Source organism: Oncorhynchus keta, chromosome 36, assembly GCF_023373465.1.
Source record: "Oncorhynchus keta strain PuntledgeMale-10-30-2019 chromosome 36, Oket_V2, whole genome shotgun sequence".
In the NCBI taxonomy this organism is placed as follows: domain Eukaryota; kingdom Metazoa; phylum Chordata; class Actinopteri; order Salmoniformes; family Salmonidae; genus Oncorhynchus; species Oncorhynchus keta.
In genome coordinates this window covers 17883777-17898396 of record NC_068456.1, presented here as the reverse complement: position 1 = coordinate 17898396, position 14620 = coordinate 17883777, and the positions used below count along the sequence as shown (strand labels likewise).

Genomic DNA, 14620 nt, shown 5'->3' with positions numbered 1-14620 from the left:
TTGACGCACACAGCGATCGCAGCGGAAAATTGTATCATTCTCTGGTGTATCTGACCTCACACTATCAGCATCACCTGCATTATCTTGCCATGACATCTATGCATTCCGCTGGCATAATAAGCTGGGATTTGCTGATTCCTGCTCAACTTGCATTCACTTAAACGTGATTATAGGGTGAGATGGTCATGGACACTGTTGCCTTGATGAGAAATTGACATTTTGTGACCTGGTGTCCAGGACCACTCAGAAAGCCAGATAAGATGTTTAGTTGTTTTACAGGAGAGGTGCTATTCTTCCCTGTCGTTTCTCTATCTCTGTTTGACCCACTTGATGAGTATAGATTTCACAGAGCCCCCTTTCAGAGTTCAAACTATGAGTTTCAAAACAATACCAACCCCTTATAGACAAAGGATAACCTTGCTCTTTCAATGCATTGATTCTTTATTAACTAGGCGGCCTAATGCAATGAAATGAGGGATTTTAATGGAGCCTCTTTAGTGTGCTTTGAATAAAAAAGCTCACGCCATTTATGAAAGGCTACAACGCATTTAACAGGCTATTTTAAAGCATGGCAGTAGAGAACAATGCCGATATAAAGATCAATAGGAATGTGCCTCAAAGTCAAATTGCTGTGTCAATAGAGTAAAACAGAACCGCACAGAGATTTGTTGTTGACTATTTCGGGAAGATTAGAAATACATTTTAAGTTTCTTTTAAAACGTATTTCTAATCTTCCCAAAAATTGTCAAAACAAATCTGTGTGCAGTTCTGTTCTATTGGCCCAGCTTCCTGTTGCAACCTGTTTCTGAATCTAAAAGGCTAGAAACTACCATGGAGAGAGTGGACATCCCTGGTTCTTACAGGGGCAATCCAAGGTTTCATGTACGAAAGTGTTCTCTGTATTTTATCATTGTCTTTTGCTGTCGTATTTCAGGTAAAGATAACAACTGAAGAAATCCACAGGCAGTAGCAAGTTTTTTTGTTGTTTTTTTTTACTGAAAATTTTAATAAAACATGACTTATTCATTTCTGTTTCCATTCCAAATTTTGACATTTTGAATTTTTGTTCCCTGTAAACACATTTAAGCTATGTGGCAGAGTCATAAGTGGTGAGTAAAAGTGACTTGTATACATTCTACAAAACAGAAAGAAAATACTACCACAAATGGAGTCCCTTCCTCCAAGGTTGTCCCTCATGCACATTGTTTCTATTGTATCTTAACAACTATCATATGGGTCACAAACTATTTATTTGACAATACAACCAACAAAGTTTTCTCCAAAAATGGTCTGTATAGATAATTTAAAATCAATATAAAAATAAACAATGAAGTTTGACTTCCCTTTTAAAAAATGGACAGAGAGTCTTGACAGAGTAACAAAACTTTGAAGATACATGTGAAATATATGGACATTGCATTTTATCAAATACAAAAAAAACATGAAGGCAACAGTTCTTGGCTGAAATTCTGTGCTGCATCACTATTAAGGGCATGACAATTAATACATACATAATGAAAAGCAATATACAAAATATCAGAGATAAATACAATATTTATAGTTGATATGTTACAAAATTTCCCTCAAGTGAGCGCAAGTGTGTATTGGAACGGAAATATGACAATGAACTACTTTCCATTTTAGATGGAGTTAATTTAGCTTTAAATGTTGTTGATCTAAAATAACATGGGAAAAAAGACAGATGCATAAATATTTAGCACAATTTTGGCAATCTCACAATATTCTACAAGTTTATAACCACATATAAAACACATAAGGGGATTTGGAGCTAGAAGGAAGAGGATGGCCCTCTTCAACAAGAAACAGACTTCACAGTAGCCTAGGAATGCATTAATATACAGTGCTAGCAAAAAAGTCCAAATAAACGTGGCAAAACACACTTGCTTAAAAGGAAGCTCTAGCCAGGCGTTCTATGTACGCCAGTGTACTTATTGAATCCAAGATCATTTTCACTTTCGAAGATGAATTTCTAGCTACAATAAATTACTCATTTAATTTAAGATGTATGAATGAAACATGACACAATCTTACCCACCCACCCAGCCCCACCCATTTACTTGCATTTGCTGTATTTTATGATTGATTTCTACATTATATATCTCATATATTTTCCAGTTGAAAATCTTAAACCTTCTTGGCCCCACTGTATTTTCTCACACATAAAAATACAAAAAAGTCACATTATAAAGACACACAATTGTGAATCTATTGAAAGAGAGTTAAAACAAAACAAAAAAACATTTTCTGAGGCAAACAAGTTCATAGGTAAATGTACATCAGTGTTTACATTAAAACCAAATGATGAGTCCACAGAGTTTCTTCCAGTATATGGTTCACTGGACAAAGCCCAAGTTCAACCCGATAGGTATGCAAAACGTACACTCCATCGTCCTTTGTCTTCTTCCAGGTTGATCAAATGGAGAGAAAAAAATGAGGGAAAAAAGCTACAATTGTTGAGTTCCTAATGAAATGTTTAGTCCGAATGTCCAAATCTTAACTCTTGAAATAGTCTTTTAAAAGAAAATCATGTTTTGAATCTTCATTAAAAACAGAATAAGATGTTGACTATATCCTCAGTATTTTAGATTACGCCAGTGTCTTTGCTGTGTGATAAAGGGGTGTCCTGTATCGTGGTGAGAAGATTGGTGCTTGAGAAGATGAAAGTGCATTTACATTGGAGGTACAACCAGACCGGACATAGCTGGAAAAGAGAGAGAGAGAAATTGTATTCAGCAAATTCACCCTTTCCAATGTATTCAATTGGATAAGCAAAACATTTAGCTATTTACATTTTGTAACTTTAAAACAGATGTTAAGTTATGATGTTGTATGTGAGACTGTGTGTATGTGTGCATGTGCGCCTGTGTGATGCGTGCGTGTGTATGTGTGGTGTGTCTGTGCATGTCTGAGTGCAAACCTCTCTAACAGGATAGTTTTAAGAGCCCCCCTCTTGCTCTGACATTTAAGGCCCCAGCAGGCCAGCGTGGCTACGTGTGATATTCCTCCTGGTGTTGAGGTAATGGCAAACAGTGACTCCTAGGAGAGACGGCCCTGCCGACCATGGAACAACAACACGCCACTACCCACAATGCCGTGCTTTTCGTCACTTAAGGACTCAACTGACTCCCCTCAGGCTGATCTCTCTCCCCTCAGACTCAGCTGACTCCCCTCAGGCTGATCAGACTCAGCTGACTCCCCTCAGGCTGACCAGACTCAGCTGACTCCCCTCAGACTCAGCTGACCCCTCAAATTCAGCTGACTCCCTCAGACTCAGCTGACTCCCCTCAGATTCAGCTGACTCCCCTCAGACTGATCTGACTCCCCTCAGACTCAGCTGACTTCCCTCAGACTGATCTGACTCCCCTCAGACTGATCTGACTCCCTTCAGACTCAACCATTCTCCATACTGAAGATGGAGCCACTGCATTACACTCTTATTTCCACAGTCACTACACTACTCCAATTTCAAAATCATTATCCACAAGCTTAGACAGAGATCAAAGGTAGTTTCCATTCTTTTACCCAGACCATCTGCTAAGATATCATTAGCAACTCTAGCTTATACAGAGAGTTAATATACTCAGTATTTCACACATTTTGAACAATTAGGTGGCTAGTAAAGTGCCAGGATGAAAAATCATTGAGTATTTGTAGTGTCATGGTTGGAATGCTTTTAAGTTTGCCAGCACAGATGATGGCAAGGCATTGCTCATTAATTTCTGCACAACATGTATTAATAAGTATGATCGTGTAGCAAGATGAACTTTAATTTCCCACTTCATTAAGCTCAATGTTATTAATCTTGGGGCACACACTACGGCTAAGCTTGTTTTCAAAGCAATCATGTTGGTCATGACACACACAAAACCTAATAAACATAATTACTAAAACAAGTCTGGGAAGGTGTTGTCCTTAGACCTTGGAATATATAATTTGCTATACTGGATGGGTTGTGTGTGTGGTGTGTTTGCATGTCTGTGTGTGTGTGTGTGTGTGTGTGTGTGTGTACATGTGGGTGTGTACATGTGTGTGCCCTCATGCTTGCTTGTGTATTTGAATGTAACCTCAAAGGTGTAAATAATAAATTGCAGCCTGTTAAAATGCATATTTGTAATGATTAGTCCCTCACCAAACCGGACAGAGGCATGAGCCGCGGTATCTGCCCAGTAGTCCGAAGGGAAGGGATGAGGGGTGAGGGGGGCTCACCTTGCAGTCCGTTGCCATTTGCGCTGGTGCAGGAAGGGGGTGGGGAGGCCTGGGGTCGGACCACAGGGGCGAAGGCGCTCTTTTGTTTAACTGCACACAAGATATGGGGGGGCAGGGTGTGGGGTGGGGGGGTAAGAACATGCTATCGGACTAAACTGGGCTGTATTCAGTGAGGTGAAACATTCAGAAAATTGCCTATAGAAATGTAAAGAATAGAGTCTAACATGATTCTGATTCGCTACCTGACAGACAAGTCTAACACAATATATTTCCATCTGAACATTGTGTAACTTTGCTCCCTCCTGAACAGGTCTGAGATGGCAGCTCTACTCTACTCACTTCCATATGGAGAGTTGGCAGAGGATCCGTTGAGGAACCCAGGGGAGCTGGAAACTCCCAGGTTGGACATGCCAGAGTTCCCGTAGCCATTCATACTGTTACTGACGGAGTTGTAGCTGGACTGCTGTGGGGTGCTGCTGGTGATATACCCTCGTGGAGACACACTGCTGGTGTTCCGGCTGTAGCCTACCGACAAAGAAGAAGAGGAGGATGGGGTGGTTCAAGGTCTATAGGATTAATGTATTCTTTAATTCATGACTTACTTAGCTGACTGTGAATGATTCTTGACCACTAAGCATAAGTTCCACTTACCCTGGTCGTTTCCCTGGGACTCGGACACGTTGACGGCTAGCTGGCTGCTGAAGGAGTTGACTCCCATCATGCCGTGGGAAGCTGTGTTGGCGAGGGAGGGGATCTGGTTGTGGTTACGGGGAACGCTGTACAGGGCCTCCGCTATGTCCGCCGCCCTCTTCAGAATGATCTCCTGTGAAACACGGAGGGAGAAGTTAAGAGTTATTGAGCTGCTCTCCCTCAGTCATTCATTATGGTAGCTTCGTTTGTCTGTAAGACGTGTGTGTCTGTCAGTCTGCATACCTGGTTATTGTGGGGCATCCCATACAATGCTTCAACAAGGTCAGCTGCTCTCTTCAGCAATACCTCCTGATTAAAAAAAATAGGAAAGACAGACATTATTGAAATGTTGATGGCAGACTATGTTCAATGACACTGTTCAACAAACACCATGACATGGAATGTAACAATTAGAGTCTTTATTTTTTTTCTTCACATATACGTACAATAAGAAGTATTTGTTAGGTGGGTAAATAAAAGTGACCCTGTATTGAGAGGCACCAACACTGCATTAGGCCACCAACTCTTCCGAGAACCACTGGGAACAATGAATAATGTCCCATCTCTTAATTAAACCAGCGTAGCCCTTAAAAACAACACCTCACCCTCTAATTCTGGGCTCGCGGTTGCACAAGAGTTCAGCACTGGAGTCTCCTTTCTTCAGAACAATAAAGTGAATTAGCTTGGGTTAATCTAGTTCTGCCGTAATGACATTAAGACATTTTTCAATTAACCTCTTTGACTGGCTGTTGTAAAGGACTTCACAAATGACTTCCCATCCAGCGAGAGTCTGGGTGCTTGTGCCTCGGGGACATGGATGCATGGGATGTAGTATTCTTATCCATGTCTGCATGCTTGTCCCTGCTTCACCAATAAGGATTAGCCATGTTGCTTTGGTTCTTAACACTGAGAAGGAGTTGGCCCTGGATCCTGTTCCCTGCTCTACTTCAGAATAGAGCGTGTTAGTGTGCTTTTATCTGCTCTTTGAATTGAGCACTTAATGAAATCATTCATGGAGCACAGCACTGCTTTGTTTAGTGTGATGCTCCAAGCAATATGTTAGGAAAAGCATCTCCTCCACTTAGGAGCATTTATTCTCACAAAGACACGCTTGAGCTATTGCTGTGGTGTTTTATTTGAATGCTTCTTTACTGTCACCTGCTGTATTGCAGCAGTATGTTGACTTTCCGTCAGAACCCCGGTTAAAAGCGATGCAAATCTGTCACTAGAAACATCTCAGATGGCGCTTGTTTTCTTCCCACATTGCGTGTTTTCCTTCGCGGGCCTCAGTAATTTGTGTGAAGTGTTCCATCACTTGGCAATAGCAATCTGGGATTAAGACGGCAGCTGCCGTAAATGAATGTAAACACAGCCATCGCGCCTTCAAACAGCGGCCTCCAAGACTTGGCCTGCGTTTCTAAGGCAGCGCGTATGGAGCGTGTATGGAGTGTGTATGGGCCTCCTTTCATCCTGAAGAGCCATATCTTCCTAAAAATCCTTGATTTATCAAGATGAAACGCTGTAGAAGCCACTTCTAGCATGTGCCATGCTCTTATAGAAACATAGAGCTTAATCCACCAAGTTACCGGATGGGTGGCTCTCTTTAAAATGAGCATTTACCTCTGAAATTGGTGTGTATGCTCAACGTTGCATGCATCTAGTTTGCATACAAATAAAGAATTATGGTTGTCATGAAGCAGGTTCACTAAATGAGAGGACCAGCTGTCTTGCTGTGTTCTCATCAGGCAGAACAGATTCCTCTCTTGCTCGATGAGTGAGACAAAGTGTTTTTTCTTTCCTTTTTCCTGCAGTTAATAATTACCAATAATCTATTCTATCATATTTGAAGATCTTCTACATGCCTCTCAATTTCAAACAACAATTAAAGCAATTAAGACTGTCACGTTCGCAAGCCATGTTTCATTCTCTGAAAACCTCCTCTCCATCCTTGTCCATATGGTACTTTGCAGCAGCAACATAAGGACAGCTTGGAAAAAAGAGAGAAAACGATATTGCCTCTCATCCTTAATCTGTCGTTTACCGCGTGGCGTCTTAACTAACCAAGCTCACTCGCAGGGCTATGCTTAAGTGGTAGCCTAGTCATATCCGAGGATGATGGGAAGTGTGATACCCAATCAACCAAGGAGTTTGTTTTGTTTCCGACGAGACACTTTCACGCGTATCGGCTCACGCTGTGAATACGATTAGCACCGAATGGCGTTCTGAGGGCATTTCCATGTAAATCTGGATACTGCTTCAGCATAAAATGTAATTGGCTTTCTTGTCATGGAGACAGACATATCAGAACCCCATGTTAAATTGAAAACAATTAAAGCCGTAGATGATCTCTTGTTTTGTGACAAAGGCATGACAGCTTTTCTGGTATTCCTTGTTCTACACATTTTACACATGCTCAACAACTGATCACAGGTCAGCCAAGATCTAGACACCATTAAAACCATCAAATGAACTGTTGTTACCTGACAAAGGCTTGAGAAATGTTGAGGTATTGCATGTTTTACACGGTAGCCTAAAACCCTTCTAAATGTGATTCTCCACATGGTAGATTAGCTAGGATTGTGTATTTATGTTATCACAGTTAATAAAAGGGGGCCCAGGTTATGTAGCTTGGAGTGGTAATGCCATTATAAAACTGTAAGGCAATTACTGTGTTAGCTCTAGCCTGAGGTAATGAATACATTCAGAAGGATAGGGCCATTAGATGTAGGTACTTCAAAGAGCACAAGAATAGACATTCATTTAAATACATGGATAATTGCTTGACATGAACACATTTGTAATATTTATTTTCTCCTTGTGGATTTCACAAAGAATTGGAAAAGAATAGGTTTGTGTTCATTTTGGGGGGGAAAGAGAGAAGCGAATGCAATCAATGTAATAATAAAACAATATTGAGTTTCTGCTTTTAATTTTGTAATGAATCTAATTTGTTACAGAAGAAAGGATAAATTGAGTGTGTTACAATGTGATATCTCGTCTATTTGTCCATTACTGCCACAGGGCACAAAATTGTATTATAAATTGTATTTTTTTATGGGAGGAATCTAAAATTGTTTTATAACAAGATCTTAAAAAGGAGGGTGAATTCCTAAGTCTCTGTTCACTTAACGCCATGCCCGCAAACTAATCTCCTTTCGCATCACTTGACTGTTCACACTTGTTACTTTCATATTCACTCTGGACTCTGCATTGGATTTTTATATCGCTGCTTGTCCCTTTGGGTCAGTCTGTCATCTGCAATGTTGTCTTCAAATTACAAGGTAAAACTTCAATCAGAGCACACTTCCCCCCTTTTTCTCAGTGTAGCAACAATATTAGCGTGCATCCCTTGCAATCCATGAGCACGCCCATATTGGCTTTCTGTCTCCTCACAATTACCACGTGTCTTACTGGTCCTGGGGAAAAGGCTGGTGGAAATCAATAGCGCCGTAATATTATCAACTGGAGGGTGAAGTCATTGAGGGAGGGGGGGCCGGTGTCGATTTGCCTTTCAGCTAATGCATACTTCACCTCCTCCAGCTTTATCTCCTTTTTATAGAGTCTCTTCGCTTCACCTGCAGCCCATAATGTCTCTTCTCTACACGCAGTATCTCTTCTCGTTCACAATGTACATGCTAGCTAGCCTGAGGCTCTTATATTGAGAATTTGCTGTTGAACCCGAGAGGCGACCCTCCGATGGCAAGCTTAACAATGATGAATCACTCTGTAGGATCATTTACTTGGCCCCCTGAACCCCATATTTGGGTCCATTAGAGAGCAAATCAAATATGTATATTGTTTATTAGAAGTGCAGGGTTTCATTTCACTCTGAGCTTGGGCCATGTGAGGGCTGGGGGGAGAGCCTGCTATATTAAGTAAGTAAGCACACTGAGGAAACTCATCTCAGATTCTGAGTGAAAGATTGTTTTATCGCCAAAAGGCATTTTGTTCCCCAAGAAGAAAAAATGGATGCTGTAAAACAAGTATGCATCACTGTATTTATTCCTTGTCATATTCAAATTGTCGATTTTACTTTTTTTGTAGATGTACTGACTAAATTGAGTGTGTCGACAGATACCCAGGGCAGGGAGACTTAGAGAGAAACTCACAGCCATAAAAACTAAGTGAACCTTTCCTTTGGTCTTACAAAATGTTCTGTTGAAATTAGAGTAACATTTCATGTCCAGGTGTTGTTTTTCCACGGGGACCAAAGTCTAATTGAAACACTTCATATTGTGCACCAGAGACTGCTGGCTGCGATGTCATATATCTTCCCATTGACTTAGCCCAGTGTCCATACTACACCACACAGCCTGGTCTTTATTAAATTGTCCGTTGGACGTAAATGATATTGCAGTGTTGCATGCTGGGCTTTAATAGATAAGGTCTTAAAAGGCTTTATGGTCATATTAAAACTCTGAGGTGGTCACCACTTTACTACATGCCAAGGGAGTCTGTGCAAACTAATCAGTCATAATATTACACTTGACGCAACTGGAATGCCAGTTATACCCAATGGGAATTAGCAGGGTCGCAATCAGATGAGCCCAGTAATAGATTTTATCAGAGTAAATCGAAATACTAAGGAATCAAAGAATGGCTGAAATATGTAGTTTCGTTTTCATGTTGAAATATGCCAAAAAGTGTCACGAGCATTTGGAAATAAAGAGTCTTTCAATACCTTTACTGAGTTCTAAAGAAAGCAGTGAGACCTAACGCATTATAATGTGTCCCTGGCCTTATTAGCCACACTAAGACGGGGGGTGGGGGGTTACGAGCATAGTCATGTAAACAACAGATTAAACCAAATGGAGCTGTGTAGAATGAAAGGAAAACATGAGTGGGGTAATGATGGCCCAGACGACCAGTAGATTATCATCTCCACAGACTACTGGAGAGGAAAGATGTCTGATTGAGCTATTTTACCACACGCACGCCTCCCTCTCTCGCTTCTCACTAAACCAATACAATCCCAAATCAATGCTAGATGGAGGCACCAGAGTGTTTGTATATTGTATTTCTATTTGGTTAAAAGGTTTGAACTTCTTTTGATGTTGTTTTATTTCTTGGTCATTGATGATATTGTTGGGTTAGCAGCTTTGGTGTGTGTATGGTGTGGTGTTGTCTTGTCGATTTTTGTGAAGATGAGATGTAACACTGACCTTTGGTAACCTCTCAGGGTCACCCGGGTGCCTGGGGATGACCTTCTGCAGCCTCTGGAATCCATAGTCGATGGTTGGCTCATTGAGGGCTAGAAAAATCCAAATAAATATCCAATGGTTAGACAATGTGTAGTGAAGTAAATAACTACTCTATAAACCAATGTCTGCAATGCACAGCAACTAGTAGGAATACTCTGTCACAAGTGTCACAAATCCTCTCCATCCAGGTACATTTTAATTGAGCAAAATAGCCATGATGACATGATGCAGTACATCAGTCTAGAGCAGGTCGCATATCTCTCACAGGGCGCTCTTCTTTTTATCTTCCAGGGAATATTGAGTCCAAATGACATAGTGGGGTGTGTTAATCAAACCAAGCTTTAATAATCTGTGAAAGGCCTGTCCACAAATTGATCTAGCGCGAGTTGCTGTCACTCCAACGCTGCACCTACTGTACCAACCCGCTGCTCTACTGAAATACTACAGCAGATCACACAGAGCGATCAATCTCACCCACCCCTCAAATAGTAATCTGGAGCAGCGAGCCGTATTGGGCTATGAATCAGAAGCACAAAGTAAATGAATCATAAGCCAGACTTTGGTAAGACTAAGGCGTTTTATGTCTGACAGTCATAATGGGTAATTTAAGGCTTCCTTACAGCGCTCGCTGATTCTAAACAGTCATGTACACCCGTAGGCCAGGGGGGAGGAAGGAGAGAGGAGGGAGAGAGGGAAGGGGGAGGAGGGGGAACGACTTAATAGAGAACATCACTTCTCAATGTAGATATCATTTTCAGCAGAGTAACTCAGACGAGTGCGGCGGTGCGTCATAAATCAATGGCTTTCTGTGGAGACTAATAAGAGCTGCCTGCCTCTATTCATTGTTCAGCCTGTAATTTGGCCCATCACTCATTACTCAGCATGTAATTTCAGCATTAACGGAATAAGGCTCGCAGAACCTGCTGAACACGAGAGGACATAGACGCAAACACCAAACGTACAGCCAGAGCCACTGACACACAGACCAGGGAGCCACAGACACGCACACACAACCAACCAAATCGTTGCTAGACAGGTACAGGGTTGTTGACCACATAAAGTGAGCTTCCAACAACCAAACGCACCACACGCCGCCCGTCACAACATACACTCCTGGAAATCTGATTTGACATCTCATCATGCATCCCGGAACGACAAAGGTCCGCTTTAGAACGTGAGGGAACGCCATTTTCTCCATGATAAAGGATTGATCCGTGGTATTGATCTCACATGACAAGGCCCTAGCTGGGATTTTGCCCTCTTTCTTTTGTTATTTCTGTACACAAGGCGCATGTGTGTGTGTGTGTGTGTGTGTGTGTGTGTGTGTGTGTGTGTGTGTGTGTGTGTGTGTGTGTGTGTGTGTGTGTGTGTGTGTGTGTGTGTGTGTGTGTGTGTGTGTGTGTGTGTGTGTGTGTGTGTGTTGTAGCCCTGCCAGACCCCGCTGCCCAGTGTGATGTAAATTGTGTATCTGTAAAAAACACTCCATAATCAGGCCATCAATCATCCCCGGCTGTCAGTAGGCTCTCACTGGGTGATGCATCATGCTCTCCTGTCCTCTGCCTCAGCTGGGGCCTACACTGCACAACACACTACACTCAACAATGCAGCCGGGCATGCTGGGTACAGATACAGTAGCTAGCTGCACCACAAAACCAGGGTAATAAAGGAGAAGTATGCGTATTTTGGAAGTATTTACAATTACAGTAATCCTGAAGTATGTAGTTTGAAAGATATTTTTGAGCATCTTGATATGTCAAACACATTTAAACATAGTTGACGTTTAATTCTCTATCATTTCTGTTTGAAAACACTAAATTACTTTAACTACTATGGCGTCTAGGGGGAAAGGGGGACTAGAACATGAGCATTACATACCACAGATAGTAAACAAGATGTCTCTTATCTCTTGCACTTTAAAATATGGATTAAAGCATGTCTCAAGGTTCTGTGATTGGGATGCAACTCTGGGCCATGAGCAGTGCATGTCGACGTGTCACAATCTCATCTATCATGGAGATGATCTTTGTAACAACCCCGCGTAATGAAATTGGTGACACAGACCTCCATCTGCTATCGATTTCATGCAAATGACGTTGACAGCTGATGGAGACTTGCATTAGCGCTAAACGGTGCTGTCAGTTGATGAGTTGACAGTTCTGTAGTCGACCATGTATACACAGAGACAAAAACTGTCAATAATCCTATAAGGACTGATGACGACATATACTGAGCACTTGTATTATTTCTGTACATTAAATATATGATTACATTGTATTATAGTATGTATCATATTTGAGTTGAATAAATTCCATCTAATTTAGGTTGATTTCTTAACAATCACACTTGAGTTCCGTTTTACGATACATACACCACTATACTCTCTCAAACACCCCCAACTTACCTACCTCCCAACACCTTCTTCTAACCCTTTAGTATATTGTAGCTCTGTACTCTAGGATGCCCTTGGACCGCCAGCATGAGCTTCATCTCCATCATTCTACCAGCCCAGTGCAGTGTTGTGAGAGGTAAGCTAAGGAGGAGAGGAGAGCTGGAGTAGACTAGAGAGGGGAGCTGGCCCCCTGCGAGGGTTCTCAGCCACGGTGAGGAAACATGAAACCCTCCACACACATCCCATAAATCCTGCTCTGGGTGGAAGTCTGGCTGGAGAGTGTGTGGTGGTGGTGGTGGTGTTGTGTGTGTGTGGGGAGGGGGGGGGGTGGCACGTTCCAGTCACGACCGCTTCCCGGCCCGCGGCCAATCAATACCACTTTCCTGTTTTAGAGGCGGGTAATTATGAGGTGGAGAGATTGTCTGACCTCTCACCCCTGCTGCATTACTCGGCTGATATTAAGATAAATTGCCTGATTTTGGGTAAACATATGCTGCAATTCAAACTGTCAGCACTGGTTTGCTCAGGGATAATTTGTATTGATCTCCTGGCTTCTTCCCCATTTTGCCTACTGACCTCACAGATAATTAGAGAGAAAGAGACACAGCGAGGTAAGGCAAGGGCTGCATTTCAATACTTTGCCAGTTATAAAGAGCGAGAATAAAGAAAGAGTGTGAAAAAAAGTGAATGAAATAGACCGATAAAATGTTCTCGTCTTCTGAACCTGCAATTCAGCTTGAAACACCTTGTTTAGCTCAACTTAGTATTTTCCTCATCACTTATGAGAAGCTATAATTGTTTTGTGTTCATAATAAAATGTTTAGCACTTAACAATAAAGTCATGCCAATCATTATAGCGTTTTATTTGATGTATAGTTTACAGCTGAAGAAGCAAAATTACTGTCACTTTTGAATAGGATGCACATGATTAAAAAATGTAAATGCCCAGCAGGGTTCATTTTTTAGATGCAAAAGCTGAGTGGAAACTTTATGAATGTTTCAGCAATTTCCTCACTCTAGTGAGTGAATGGTCATGTTTCAGAATTAAAAAAAATTGAATGCATGAGTTGGTGTGCAGCTGTGACCATATCAGATCTAATTTCAAGCACTACACACACACACACACACACACACACACACACACACACACACACACACACACACACACACACACACACACACACACAATCTATGGCAGGAATTCAATGGAATTCCTCTCCCTGGCATGTGTACTTCCCGCTCTTATTTTGATCTAATGCCCTTAATCTACTCTGTCATCCGTTCATGCTCCTAACACATTCACTCCAGAAGGCTCCGAGCCCAGTGTCTTTGCTTAAAATGCAGAGTGGATGGCCAAACATGCATCTGAGCACGGTCTACTGCTCCTTCTCCATGTACTCTAGAAATAGGACATGAGTAACCGCTCTAGAGGAGCAATGTAACATGGCCGCCGTTGGCAGATGAAAATGCTTATATGGCAATACGCCTGCATGCTCTCAGTATGTGGCAGTGTACTGAAGTCATGTACTGTATTGGCTTGCAGTAACAGTCAGTAACAGGGGGAAATGTTTGAGCTAAGCAGTACATTTAAGGGAAATGGTTCCTTGTTAAGTCTGTGGTCTTGGAATGGAAGTTTGCAAAGAGCGCTAGCATTCATGCCAGCCATTATTGGTTATTACGACAACTCTATCTTTCCTGGAGATAAATACTAGCCTTGTTGCCATTTGCCAGCTATTACTAATTATCCTTAACTGCTTGGAGCCTATCTCCACTCGTCCTACACGTCTTTATTTTCTTTCCCTCTACCACAGATTATACTGAGGTGTAGAGGGAGTTGGAAGGGGAGCAGATAAACAGAACGAGGCGAACTAAGTTTTAGTGAGTTTGTAACTTGTGATAGTGTCTACCTGAAGCCTCATGGGCACCTGAGATCATCTTAAAGCTGCAACACAGATATGGGTCACAGATAGTATCATAATCACAACAGGATATTACATCATTTTACTGAGATGAATAGGATCAAACAGGGATGAAAAAAGGCCAATATCACTCTGTGTTATTGAAGGTAAATAGGTGGACTTAAACAGGTGATACATGAGGGATAACATGAGAC

The 14620-nt window shown here is 41.7% G+C and overlaps 2 protein-coding genes across 8 annotated transcripts in view; one reads left to right on the top strand and one right to left on the bottom strand.

Annotated features, from left to right (window-relative positions):
- The window catches only part of mgmt (O-6-methylguanine-DNA methyltransferase), a 45809-nt gene extending 37962 nt beyond the window's left edge, over window positions 1-7847 (top strand). For both annotated transcript variants that reach the window (XM_035754393.2, XM_035754397.2), the window contains one exon: window positions 4538-7847. In XM_035754393.2, the coding sequence (XP_035610286.1) occupies window positions 4538-4599 (62 nt within the window). In that variant the 3' untranslated portion in view covers window positions 4600-7847. The remainder of the gene's footprint in view (window positions 1-4537) is intronic.
- The window catches only part of LOC118369736 (transcription factor COE3-like), a 78896-nt gene continuing 65246 nt past the window's right edge, over window positions 971-14620 (bottom strand). For 3 of the 6 annotated variants that reach the window (XM_052498607.1, XM_052498608.1, XM_052498609.1), the window contains exons 11-16: window positions 10080-10168; window positions 5161-5226; window positions 4879-5050; window positions 4567-4752; window positions 4151-4317; window positions 971-2722 (exon numbers count right to left, since the gene is read on the bottom strand). In XM_052498607.1, coding sequence (XP_052354567.1) covers window positions 2603-2722; window positions 4151-4317; window positions 4567-4752; window positions 4879-5050; window positions 5161-5226; window positions 10080-10168 — 800 coding nt within the window. In that variant the 3' untranslated portion in view covers window positions 971-2602. The remainder of the gene's footprint in view (window positions 2723-4150; window positions 4318-4566; window positions 4753-4878; window positions 5051-5160; window positions 5227-10079; window positions 10169-14620) is intronic. The other 3 variants (XM_052498610.1, XM_052498611.1, XM_052498612.1) reach the window with 1 other exon arrangement.